Source organism: Narcine bancroftii, chromosome 8 (genome assembly GCF_036971445.1).
Source record: "Narcine bancroftii isolate sNarBan1 chromosome 8, sNarBan1.hap1, whole genome shotgun sequence".
Taxonomy (NCBI): Eukaryota; Metazoa; Chordata; class Chondrichthyes; order Torpediniformes; family Narcinidae; genus Narcine; species Narcine bancroftii.
The window spans coordinates 74292164-74305841 of record NC_091476.1 but is presented as its reverse complement, the minus strand read 5'-3'; the positions used below and the strand labels follow the sequence as shown (position 1 = coordinate 74305841).

The following is a 13678-nucleotide window of genomic DNA, read 5'->3' as shown; positions in this document are numbered from 1 at the left end:
TATAGACATCCTCTGGTGTTCGCTGCTCCTGCCCTGGGAAACAGGCGCTGGCCGTCCACCCTATTGACGCCTCTCAGAATCTTGTCAACCTCTATTAAGTCTCCTCTCATCCTTCTTTGCTCCAAAGAGAAAAGTCCCAGCTCTGCTAACCTTGCCTTGTGAGACTTATTCCCCAATCCAGGCAACATCCTGGTGAATCTCCTCTGCCCCCTCTTCACAGCTTCCCCATCCTCCCTGTAATGAGGTGACCAGAACCGAACACAATTCTCCAAGTGGGGCTCACCAGCGATTTGGAGAGTTGTAATGACCTCTCGACTCCTGAATCAATCCCCCGACTAATGGAGCCCAGCATCCCATCGGCCTTCTTAAATATCCTATCAACCTGCATGGCGACTTTGGGGATGTATGGATTTTCACCCCAAGGTCCCTCTACACTATCGGAGAGGGCGAGTTGTCAGGAGTCTTTATCTCAGAGGATCTTTCCTGGACCCAACACACCAATGGCGTCGTGAAGAAAACTTGTCAGCACCTCTACTTCCTCAGGAGTTTGCGGAGGTTCAGGACGACACCAGAATCTCCGGCAAATTTCTACAAAGATGTGGTGGAAAGTGCGCTGACCAGCTGCGTCACGGTCTGGTATGAGGACACCAATACCCCTAGGCATAAAGTCCTCCAAGAGGTAGTGGATACAGCCCAGGACATCGCAGGCAAAACCCATCCCTAACATTGACCAGATCTATGGGCAACGCAGCCGTCCGAGATCCACACCACCAGGCGCACGCTCTGTTCTCACTGCACTACCAATTAGTGGTAATTCTGCCACGCCCACAGGAAAAAAGGAATCTCAGGGTTGTATGTGATGCCCTACCGCACAGGAAAACGGCCCATTCAGCCCTTCGAGTCTGCTGAAACATTATTCCTCTAGTCTCACTAATCTGCTCCCATTCCATAACCCTCCAGGCCTCTCTCCCATCCATGTATTTATCCAATTTACTCTTAAAACACGATCGAGCCCCTATTCACTGCATCAGATAGCAGCTCATTCCGCACTCCCACCACTCTCTGGAGTGAAGAACTTCTGTCTAATATTCTCCCCTAAACCTTTCCCACCTTCATCTTAAAATTATAACCTCTCGCAGTTATCTCCCCTCAATATAAGTGAAAAAAAGCCTCCTCACATCCACTCTGTCTGTCCCTTTCATAATCTTGTAAACCTCAATCAAGTCTCCCCTCATTCTTCTACACTCCAGGGAATAAAGCTCTCACCTGTTTAACCTTTCCCTGTAACTCAGTTCCTGAAGTCCGGGCAACATCCTAGTAAATCTTCTCTGCCCTCTTTCTATCTTATTGATATCCTTCCTGTAGCTTGGCACCAATTCTCCAAATTTGGCCTCACCCAACTCAATACTTTGATTTATAAGATGCCAAAAGCTCTCTCTACAACCATGTCCACCTGTGACACCATTTCAGGGAATAATATATCTGTATTCCCTGATCCCTCTGTTTTACCGCACTCCCCAGTGCCCGACCATTTACTGTGTATGTCCTACCTTGGTTTGTCCTTCCAAAATGCAACACCTCACACTTGTCTGCATTAAACTCCATCGGCCATTTTTCCAGCTGGTCCAGATCCCTCTGCAAACTTTGAAAAGCCCCCTCACCATCCACGACGCCTCCAATCTCAGTGTCATCTGCAAACTTGCTGATCCAATTCACCACATTATCATCTAGATTATTGATCTAGACAACATGTCCGACAATAAATCTCAAATCTCTTGGTTGATTTTCTGTCTTTTTTTTAGAAGGAATAAAAGAAGATGAGAAAAATATGACATCGCCGGCTGATGTTGAGTTCTGCATCACGGAGGTGAAGAGGGGCTCCAGCGTGATCAGTGTGTTCAGGAAGGTGAGCCTGTGCCCCCCCCCCCCCCCCGAGCCAAGTTTGGGCGACATTCGGCGTCCCTCCTCCCTGCTGACTGACCTCTCCTTTGACTGCCCCCCCTTAGATCTGGATGATGGCGATCTCCGTTTGCCTGGTGTTCACCGTCACCTTGTCTGTGTTCCCCGTGATCACAGTGAGGGTGGGCTCGCACACGAGTGAGGGGCCGTGGAGTGAGTATTAGCCAGTGGCCGCTCGCCTCTAAGCGCGCCCCGTAGACTCCTGACAGCGGCGCCCCGCCGACTCCCACGGTGCCAAGATCCAAGCTAAGGTTGGGGAGGGGTTCAGATACAGGATTATGCATCCTCAGCAGTGGGTCACTTGGGGGGGTTTATATATAGAATAACAGATCCCCGGGAGTGGGTCACAGGCTGGGATCTGATCCAGGGGTTCGGGCAGCTTATATATAGAATAACAGATCCCCGGGAGTGGGTCACAGGCTGGGGTCTGATCCAGGGGTTCGGGGGGCTTATATATAGAATAACAGATCCCCGGGAGTGGGTCACAGGCTGGGGTCTGATCCAGGGGTTCGGGGGGTTTATATATAGAATAACAGATCTCCAGGAGTGGGTCACAGTCTGGGGTCTGATCCAGGGTTTGAGCAGACGGATTGATGGGGAGGGTGGTTAGAGTCCGAGGCGGACAGGGGGCGGGGGGGGTTTAGAGTCAGGTGGACAGGGGGTCGGAGGTTTAGAATCAGGTGGACAGAGGTCGGGGAGGGGGGTGTTTAGAATTGGATACAAGGCAAACCTTGCATGCACTCTATCTCATCCCCTCCCCTCACCAACACACTGAAGGAGCTGTCACCCCCCAGATGCACCTCCTCCCAGGCTCGCATGCAAAAGTGCAAAGACTCCCTCCGCCCTGCGGGCCCAAAGACCGATTAATTCCCCCCTCCTGCAGACATCAGGCTCCTGAACGAACCCCACAGCTGAGCTCTCCTGCTGCCAATCCTCCTCTCTTTACTGCCTCCCCCTCCTCTGTAAATTGTGCTCCTCCTGCGGCGGTGGGAGACCCCTTCGCGTTGCGCCCAGCAGTCTGCGCTGATCCGCCTTGCGCGCCGTCGTGTTCAGTTTTCCCTTTTTGCTGTGTGCCCAGAGGAATACTTCACTTTGGTCGCCTGCTTCCTCCTGTTCAATGTGATGGACTGGATCGGCCGCAGTGTTACCGCAGTCTGTACATGGGTAAGTATTCCCACCCACCCCTCTCTTCCCACCTCGTTTCCCGGACCAGCTATTTCCCTCTGGCTGCAGCTCCCCACCCCCAGGACTCTATTCAAAGTCTAAGGGACCCCTTCCTTGTGAAGCAGTTGTATTTAAATGTAGACGTTCAACGCGATAACAGGCCCTTCCGGCCCGCGTGTCTGCACTGCCAAAATTTACATCCCATAATCCCCCGGTACGTTTCGAAGGGTGGGAGGAAATCGGAGGCCCCCCCCCGGGGAAACCCCACACTGACACGGGAGAACATACAAACTCCTTACAGACTGCGCGGGATTCGAACCCCCGTCACTGGCGCTGTGGACAGCGTTGCGCCAGCTGTCCCGGCCACTTTGGTTTCTTTCGGCCTTTCCTCCTGCCAACAACATCAAAAACCTGTTATGATTTCAGTTCGAAGGTGTCCCTTTAATGAGATCTGGCTCCTGCGGTGGGGGAGATTTGTCTGCCCCCCCCCCCACCCCCTCCAGTTGAGAATGGCTGAGAGGGTGTCAGGCAGTTTTCTTATTACAAGGGTTTATTCGAATAACATCAGGAGAAAATGCAAACTAGACGCAGAACATGCACGGTTCGCATAGCACTGCTACAGTTGTGACCTGGGTTCCAATCTGGCGCTGTCTGTAAGGAGTTTTTACGGTCTCCCCCATGTCTGCGTGGGTCTCCTCTGGGGGCTCCGGTTTCTTCCCACCGTTCGAAACCTACCGGGGGGGTGGTGGGGTGAGAGATTAAGCCGGCACCTTAAGGGGCAAGTGGGTGGTGGGTGGGTCGAACAGGCTGTAGGAGGAGGGGGTTGAGGCAGGTACTACTGCAATGCTGGACAGATCCATGAACAAGGTGGGTTTAGGGGGGGTGGGGAACAGTGTGGGTGGGACATCTGGACACATCCACGGACAGGGTGGATTTAGGGGGGTGGGGAACTGTGGGTGGGACATCTGGATGGATCCATGGACAGGGTGGGTTTAGGGGGGTTGGGGACCAGTGTGGGTGGGACATCTGGATGGATCCATGGACAGGGTGGATTTAGAGGGGTTAGGACAAGTGTGGGTGGGACATCTGGACAAGATCCATGGACAGGACAGGTTTTGGTGCAGGCTACAGCACATTTAAGGCTGCCCACAGACCTAAATCCTTAATAAGGAGGAGCCCAAGTTGTCCAGGGGGGTTAGGAGAGTGTGGAATAAACCAACTAAATTACTTCACAGGGAAGGGGGGCCCTGAAATTTTGATGAACAGTCGGATAACAGACCCTTCCAGCCCACAGGCCTATGCCGCCCAATTATGCCCCATTAACCTACACACCTGGTATGTTTCGAACGGTGGATGGAAACCAGAGCCCCGGGGGGGAACCTAAGTAGGCACGGGGAGTGCGTGCAAACTCCTTACAGACAGTGCCGGATTTGAACCCTGCTCCCAATCCGCTTGTGCTGTAACAGCGTGGCGCCAACCGCTACGCCATCCATGGCTGGGTTTGATGAGTGTGGGTGGGATGCCAGCGACGTACCCAGGAATGGGATTGGGTTTAGAGGGACTTGGGCCTAGTATGGGTGGGACAGTTTGGTCAGCATGGGTGGTTGGGCCGAAGGGCCTATTTCCATGCTCGATGACCAGATGCTGTTGCCTCCCTGCAGCCGCGGAAAAGCAGTCAGCTAACGCTGATGGCCGTGCTTCGAGCAGTCTTCATCCCCCTCTTCGTGCTTTGTAACGTGAAAGGCCGTGTTCACCTGACTACTGTCTTCCTCCACGACGGCTGGTACATTCTCTTCATGGTCCTCTTTGCCTTCTCCAACGGGTACCTGGTGACAGTCTGTACGTGCTATGCACCCAAGTGAGTTCCGAGCGACTGCTCCCGTGTCCGCTGGCGAGGGGGTGGGGGGGGGAGGTCGCGCGCTTCGACTGGCATCTTGGTCGAGAAGGAAAAACTTGCAGGTGTCAGGCACCAGAGGCAAAACTCAAGGGGTGGGGGGCGTGGGAAATAGGGTGGCAAGAAACACAAAAGTCTGTGGGTGCCATGGCGGCAGAAACGGCAAAGACTTGGCATCTGCAAGGGGGTTTTTAAAAGCTTGCAGAGGAATCTGGACCCGCTGGGAGAATGGGCTGGTAAATAGCTGATGGAGTTTAATGCAGACAAGTGTGAGGTGTTGCATTTTAGAAGGATGAACCAAGAAAGGACGTACACGGTGAACAGTTGGGCACTGAGGAGTGCGGTAGAACAGAGGGATCTGAGAATACAGATACATAATTCCCTGAAAGTTGCATCACAGGTGGACAGGGTTGTAGAGAGAGCTTTTGGCACCTTGGCCTTCATAAATCAAAGTATTGAGTACAGGAGCTGGGATGTTATGGTAAAGTTGTACAAGACATTTGGTGAGGTCAATTTTGGAGAATTGTGTGCATTTTTGGTCACCGAACTACAGGAAAGATCTCAATAAGATAGAGGAGGGCAGAGAAGATTTACTAGGATGTTGCCCAGACTTCAGGAACTGAGTTACAGGGAAAGGTTAAATAGGTACGGACTTTATTCCCTGGAGCGTAGAAGAATGAGGGGAGATTTGATCGAGGTGTTTAAAATTACAAGGGGGACAGACAGAGTAAATGTAGGTTGGCTTTTTCCCCGCTGAGGGTGGGTGAGATACAAACCAGAGGTCACGGATCAAGGGTGAAAGGGGAAAGGTTTAGGGGGAACTTCCTCATACTGAGAGTGTGGAATGAGCTGAAGGGTCAGTTTTAAGAAGAGTTTGGACAGGTCTGTTGATGGGGGAGGGTATGGACTGGGTGCAGGTCAGTGGGATGAGACAGAACAATGGATCGGCACAGAAAACAGGCCCTTCTGCCCTTCTAGTATGTGCTGTTCTCTACATAACGCTTTGGCCTTGAGCCCTTCATCAAGGTTTGAGCAACATGAACCTAAATTATGTTCAGATTTTTTTTGTTTGTACCTTGATGAAGCCCCAACATTGCTCTGCTGTATAAAAGACACTGTTGGGCCTGCTGAGTTCCTCCAGTGTCATGTTTTCACTTCAACCACTGGGTCTGCGGACCTTCCTGTTTTACACGGGATCTTTCTTTATCTGCACTGGGCATTGGCAGGAAGGAGAATTTCTCCAGTTAAGAGACCCAGAACCAGGGCAGAGGAGGGAGAGGGTTCACACATGCTGAATAATGGGCCCGCTGTTCCTGACTGAGATGGGTAGGTGTTTCTTTATCCAGGGACTGTTGAATCCTTGTTCTGGAGAGGTGGGGACTTAACATAACATAACATAACAATTACAGCACGGAAACAGGCCATTAGGCCCTTCTAGTCCGCACCGAACCAAACACCCCTTTCTAGTCCCACCGCCCTGCACAATGCCCATAACCCTCCATCTTCTTCTCATCCATATACCTGTCCAACCTTTTCTTAAATAATACAATTGACTCTGCCGCCACTATTTCTCCTGAAAGCTCATTCCACACGGCTACCACTCTCTGAGTAAAGAAGTTCCCCCTCATGTTACCTCTAAACCTCTGCCCCTTAATTCTTAACTCATATCCTCTTGTTTTAATCTTTCCTCCTCTTAACGGAAATAGTCTATCCACATCCACTCTATCTATCCCTTTCATAATCTTAAATACTTCTATCAAATCCCCTCTCAACCTTCTACGCTCCAAAGAATAAAGACCTAATCTGTCCAATCTCTCCCTATACTCTAGATGCTTAAACCCAGGTAACATTCTGATAAACCTTCTCTGCACTCTCTCCACTCTGTTTATATCCTTCCTATAATTAGGCGACCAGAACTGCACACAGAACTCCAAATTAGGCCGCACCAACGTCTTATACAATCTCAACATCACCTCCCAACTCCTATATTCCATGCAATAATTGATAAAGGCCAGCATACTAAAAGCCTTCTTCACCACCCTATTCACGTGAGTTTCTACCTTCAGGGAACGATGTACCGTTACTCCTAAATCTTTCTGCTCTTCTGTATTCATCAATGCTCTCCCATTTACCACGTATGTCCTATTCTGATTATTCTTACCAAAATGAAGCACCTCACACTTATCAGCATTAAATTCCATCTGCCATTTTTCAGCCCACTTTTCTAAGCAGCCCAAATCCCTCTGCAATCCTTGAAAACCTTCTTCATTATCCACTATTCCACCTATCTTAGTATCGTCTGCATATTTACTAATCCAATTCCCCACCCCATCATCTAGATCATTAATGTATATAACGAACAACAATGGGCCCAATACAGATCCTTGAGGCACACCACTGGTCACCGGCCTCCAACCTGACAGACAATTATCCATTACCACTCTCTGGCCTCTCCCTTTCAGCCAATGTTCAAACGATTTGACTATCTCAAAATTTATACCTAAAGACTGCACCTTCCTAACTAACCTTCCATGTGGTACCTTATCGAAGGCCTTACTGAAGTCCATATAGACAACATCCACTGCGCTACCCTCATCCACATTCCTAGTCACCTCTTCAAAAAATTCAATCAGATTGGTCAAACATGACCTTCCTCCCACAAATCCATGTTGAGTGCTCCTGATCAGACCCTGTCTATCCAGATGTTTATAAGTACTATCTCTAAGAATTTTCTCCATTAATTTACCTACCACAGACGTCAAACTTACAGGCCGATAGTTGCCAGTCTTCCTCCTTGAACCCTTTTTAAATAACGGAACCACATGCGCAATGCACCAATCCTCCGGCACTATCCCCATATCTAATGACATTTGGAAAATTACCGCCAGAGCCTCTGCTATTTCCTCCTTCACTTCTCTCAATGTCCTGGGGAAGATCCCGTCTGGTCCCGGAGACTTATCCACCTTTATATTCTTCAAAAGCCTTAAAACTACACCTTTTGTAATCTCTATATTCCCCATATTTACCCAATTTGCTTTTTTTATCTCATCTCCCAATATCCTTCTCCTTAGTGAATACCAAAGAAAAGAAACTGTTCAATATCTCCCCCATTTCTCTAGGCTCCACACACAGTTTTCCGCTCTGATTTTCTAAGGGACCAATTTTGTCTCTAGCTTTCCTCTTACCATTAACATATTTGTAGAACTCTTTTCGATTAGTTTTCACCCTGCTTGCCATAGTTTCCTCGTACCTTCTTTTAGCTTTCCTAATTCCTCTCTTAAGATTCCTCTTACATTCAATGTATCTTTCAAACATCTCCTTAACTCCATGCTTCTTATATCTAATGTACGCCTCCCTTTTTCTTCGAACCAAGTTTCCAATATTCCTTGAAAACCACGGCTCTCTCAAACCTTTTGCCCCTCCTTTTAACCTAACAGGAACATAAAGCTTTTGCACTCTCAAAATCTGATCTTTAAAAGACTTCCATCTCTCTACTACATCCTGCCCATAAAACAAATTGTCCCAATGCACACCCTGCAAGTCCTTTCGCATCTCCTCAAATCTAGCTTTTCCCCAATCAAAAACCTCAATCCTTGGCCCTGACTTCTCTCTTTCCATAATGACATTGAAGCTGATGGCATTATGATCACTGGACCCGAAGTGCTCGCCAACACTAACCTCCGTCACTTGACCCATCCCATTTGCCAACAGTAGATCTAACACTGCTCCTTCTCTGGTCGGCACCTCTACATATTGTTGTAAAAAACTATCTTGCACACATTTCACAAACTCTAACCCATCCAGTCCTTTCACAGAATGTGTTTCCCAATCTATATGTGGAAAATTAAAATCTCCCATAATTACAACCCTGTGCTTAATTACAACCCTGTGCTTATCACAAATATCTACTATCTCTCTACAGATTTGCTCCTCTAGGTCTCAGTCCCCTCTGGGTGGTCTATAATACACCCCTACAAGTGTAACCTCTCCTTTCCTACTCCTCAGTTCCACCCAAATAGCCTCCGTGGATGTGCCCTCTAATCTATCCTTCCTAGGCACCGCTGTAATATTTTCCCTGACAAGCAATGCAACCCCACCTCCTCTTGCCCCTCCGACTCTATCACACCTAAAACAACGAAACCCAGGGATATTCAGTTGCCAATCACATCCCTCCTGCAACCATGTCTCACTAATCGCTACCACATCATACTTCCAAGTATCAATCCACACCTTCAGCTCATCCACCTTTTTTACAATACTCCTGGCATTAAAATATATGAATTTCAGAGATTTCCCAATTTTTAATCCCTGTTTTCCCTCATCTTTAATAACAACATTATTTACTTTTCCTGCCAATTGCCCTTCATCTTCTTCCAGAGCATTTCCCTTCTCTATCACCTGCCCATTCATATTCAAATACTTACTACAAACTTTCTTTGTTTGCATTCTAACCTTCTCCTTACTGCTCTACTATTTTGTTCCCTCCCCCCAACCATTCTAGTTTAAAGGATCCTGAGTAGCCCTAGCAAATACCTCTGCCAGGATTCTGGTCCCCCTGGGATTTAAGTGTAACCCGTCCTTACTGTACAGGTCACATCTCCCCCAAAAAAGGTCCCAGTTATCCAGAAACTTAAAACCCTGCCCCTTACTCCACCCCTTCAGCCACGTGTTAATCCTCCACCTCATTCTATTTCTATTCACACTGTCACGTGGCACAGGGAGTAATCCAGAGATTACCCCCTTTGCGGTCCTTCTTTTTAACTCCCTACCTAACTGCCTGTACTCACTTTTTAGGACCTCTTCTCTCATTCTCCCTATGTCATTGGTACCTACATGTACCACGACCTCTGGCTCCTGTCCCTCCCACTTTAGGATATCTGGGACACGAGCAGCAACATCCCGGACCCTGGCACCAGGGAGGCAAACCACCATCCGGTTCTCCTTGCTGCGTCTGCAGAATCCCCTATCCGTCCTCTTAACTATGGAGTCTCCTACCACAATTGCCCTCCTCTTCCTTTCCCTCCCTTTCTGAGCTACAGGGGCCGACCTCGTGCCAGAGGCACAGCCACTGTCGCTCCCACGAACCTTGATGTCCCCCTCAACAGTGCTCAAAGAGGCGTACTTATTGCTGAGGGTTACATTCACAGGGCTCCTCTCTGGCATCTTACTTTTTTTTGTCCCTCTCCTAACAGTTACCCACCTTTCATCCTCCCGTGGCCCTGGCGTGACCACCTGGCTGTAACTCCTGTCTATGACTTCCTCTGTTTCCCTAACCAGCCTGAGGTCATCGAGCTGCAGCTCTAGTTCCCTAACACGGTCCCTGAGAATCTGCAGCTCGACACACCTAGTGCAGATATGGACATCCGGGAGTCTGGAAGACTCCAGGACCTCCCACATCCGGCACTCCTGACAACACACAGCCTTAACACTCATCCCTTACCCCAATGAAGTAGTAATAAAGACTTCGCTGTCCCTCTTATTTATTAGCCTTTTACCAATTAACCCCTACACACTCTCCTGTACGCTCGCTCGACCAATGGCCGCCTCCGACGCCGACTCCTCCCCGCAGACCCTGGTAAGAGACTTTTTAAAAAGTTTTCTTACCTGCCCCGGACTCTTTTCTTTTCTGTCCTTCTCCTCTCTCCTTTTCTCTCCTTTTCTCTCCTTTTCGATCTCCATCTGTTTCCTGAGTGGGGTCTAAATCCAGACATCCCTCACTGTGCAGGTTGATAGGGTAGGTAAGAAGGCTGATGGGCTCCATTAGTCGGGGGATTGAGTTCAGGAGTCGAGAGGTCACGTTGCAACTCTACAAATCTCTGGTGAGGCCCCACTTGCAGTATTGTGTTCAGTTCTGGTCACCTCATTACAGGAAGGATGTGGAAGCTGTGGAGAGGGGGCAGAGGAGATTCTCCAGGATGTTGCCTGGATTGGGAAACAAGTCTCATGAGGCAAGGTTAGAAGAGTTAGGACTTTTCTCTCTGGAGAAAAGAAAGATGAGAGGAGACGTGATCGAGGTCAGAACATTTAAGAGACTTTTAGAAAAATAGAGGGTTCCAGGATAGGAATGGTTTAGTATTTTTTTAAGGAATATATAGGTCGACACAACATTGGCTGAAGGGCCTGGACTGAAATTTATTGTTTTGCTGCAGTGTCTCGGTGCAATAATTGCTGTAAATTGCATTTCAAAAATAAAGAAACGTGAGGCCGTGGCTGGGGGTCTTTCAGGCATTCAGGAACCTGATGGCAGAGGGGAAGAAGCCGTCCTTGTGCCGCTGGGAGCTCGACTCCAGGCTCCTGGACCTTTTCCCCCATGGTAGCAAGAGTGAAGAGGGCATAAACTGGATGGTGGGGTCTTTGAGCATAGAGGATGCTGTTTTTTTTAAAAGACGCTGTCTCATGTCGATGTCCCTGATGGGATGATAGGAGCGTTTAAAAGCCTATTAGGCACATAGATGCATGAAAAGTCGGGTTACAGATGTGACGTGGGGAAGGTTTAGATTGTTGAAGTGGTTAATTTACAATTTATACCCCTTTTTAGGTCTATAAAATCACGTGTTTTCATATGACCTGTTTAAAATTCGACCCCTCCTCTTTTGGCCCAACCTCCTGCCCCGGCTGCCCACTCGTCTGAACTCCCAATGCCCTGACTATGGACCCTCACCCCAGCCTCCTGCCCGTCTGAGCTCCTGGCGCCACAACTGCAAACTTAACGCCCAGTCCCGCCCACCTGAGCTTTGAACAACCATGATCAAAAGCGTGACCGATGCGAAAGTCGACCTGAAAAACTGGTCCAAAAAACATGAGAATGTACGGTGGTTCAGCAGAACATTGTGGGCTAAAGGGCCTGCACGGTGCCGCAGTGTTCTCCAGTTAGGGGGGAGCAGCTTCTTCCCCTTTGCCGTCAGATCTCTGAGTGGACCAGGCATTGCCTCTCTGTCTCCTTGGCGGGAATTTTTTTAAATGTAATTTTTAGGACAATGTTCGCTCCATGACGCTGCTGCAAAACCACCAAGTTCCTGACATGTTCATGACCACAGATTCTGCTTCGAGAGCGAGGAGGGGAGTGCTGCTGAGATTGCGGCTGCCCAGTTCAGGGTCTGCTCCCCTTGTCTGATGTCTGGTCCCGCTGCGTCTGACTCTCTTTTCTCCACAGGCTGGTGTCCCCCAAGGACGCAGAGACGGCTGGGGCCGTGATGGCGTTCTTCCTCGCTCTGGGTCTTGCGCTGGGAGCCGCGCTCTCCTTCGCAGTCAAGTTGATGATCTGAAACTCCCTCCCCAGAACCCCCCCGAACTGCTGCTTTGCTTCCCCCACCCACCCACCCCAAGGTCTCTTTGTGCCTTGATTAAGCCCCCTCCCCTCCACCCCAGTTTGAGCTCCATCCACTGGGGGACTGCAGCTCTGGCCTGGAGAGCCCCCAGCCCAGCACCTCTCACCTTGAGGGGAGGGGGGGTGGTGTGAAAACAGGGGACCGACTGGGTCTACACCTCCAACGTACATTGCAAGCATCTATCTGCCTGCGGAGGTTTCCATGGGCAGCTCTCTCTTCCAGTGAGGACCAGATCTGAGTACTCTTGGGAGGAAATTAATTCTACTGCCGCACACTCCTGTATCGAAGCACTGTCCCTAATCCCCACGTGCAGAAAATCTTATATTTATGCCAGGGGTGGCCAAACCTCGATACTCACTCAATGAACTTCAGTCGTCTGAGAGCTACGACATGAACAAATAAATTACTTTCTCATTTTGACTCACACATACACATTTCATTGCAAACATTTTGAATATTATGTGTATGTAATGATATTTATTTTTAATAGTGTTATTTTGAATACATGTGTAACAGTTGAAGTTGGTGGACCCCGCCCCCCTCCCCTCCGCGGTCAGGAGCTGGCGTGGCCTGGATCACACTGGCACTGACCAGCCAGTGCACGTCCACTGACTCACATCACCTCGGCCGTCGCATCTCGCCAGAGGCCACACGTTACATGCCAGAGGCAGCATTTTGGCCACCCCTGATCAATATGGTTCCCTTTTTTATTACACATTGCCTGCACCGTCTCTCCTTCATCTGCGCTCTAATTTATTTAAAGCTTCTGGAAAGTGCATTTCACAGAGTTTGTTTCACTGGGAAAAAGGTGGGGAATAAGTTGAAGTCTGTTATCCGGTTGTCCCAATGACACCATTCTTCGGTCCTTGGCATGGAATATGCGCACATGTTCGGAATATGCGCACATGTTCATAACATGCAGCTGGAACCTATGCATATGTACATATATCAATTTTATCAATAAATAGAGTCATGAAGAGTTGTTGAAGGTGTCATTCATCTGCCTCGCGGAAAGTAGATGTTATGGAGCCACAGGTTGCAAAGGATGGGTGCAGGTTTGATTGTTGCCCTTTGCAACACTCCACTTTTCAATCTGGGGGGGGGGGGGGGAGGGTTGGGGTCCATCTCCTGCGTCCCGTGCTTCTGCTGTGTCTCCTCTCCAGTGGAGAGGCTGGGATATCACTGGGCGCCACCACAGGGAGAACACGCAAACTCCTTAGACAGCTGGTCCCAATTGCTGTAACAGTGAAGTGCTAACCAGGCCACAAATAAATGCTGATGTAGTTGTTTTCTAGAAATCGGGTCCCAGAGGGGAAAAGGTGCCATTGAATTT

General features: G+C 49.2%; 1 protein-coding gene across 7 annotated transcripts in view; it reads left to right on the top strand.

Annotated features, from left to right (window-relative positions):
• Positions 1–13327, top strand: part of LOC138740879 (equilibrative nucleoside transporter 2-like) — a 41870-nt gene extending 28543 nt beyond the window's left edge. For 5 of the 7 annotated variants that reach the window (XM_069894140.1, XM_069894142.1, XM_069894146.1 and 2 more), the window contains exons 9-13: positions 1803–1906; positions 2007–2112; positions 3038–3123; positions 4785–4981; positions 12171–12370. In XM_069894140.1, coding sequence (XP_069750241.1) covers positions 1803–1906; positions 2007–2112; positions 3038–3123; positions 4785–4981; positions 12171–12282 — 605 coding nt within the window. In that variant the 3' untranslated portion in view covers positions 12283–12370. Of the gene's footprint in view, positions 1–1802; positions 1907–2006; positions 2113–3037; positions 3124–4784; positions 4982–12170 lie in introns of all 7 variants that reach the window. The other 2 variants (XM_069894144.1, XM_069894145.1) reach the window with 2 other exon arrangements.
• Positions 13328–13678: the final 351 nt, after the last annotated feature.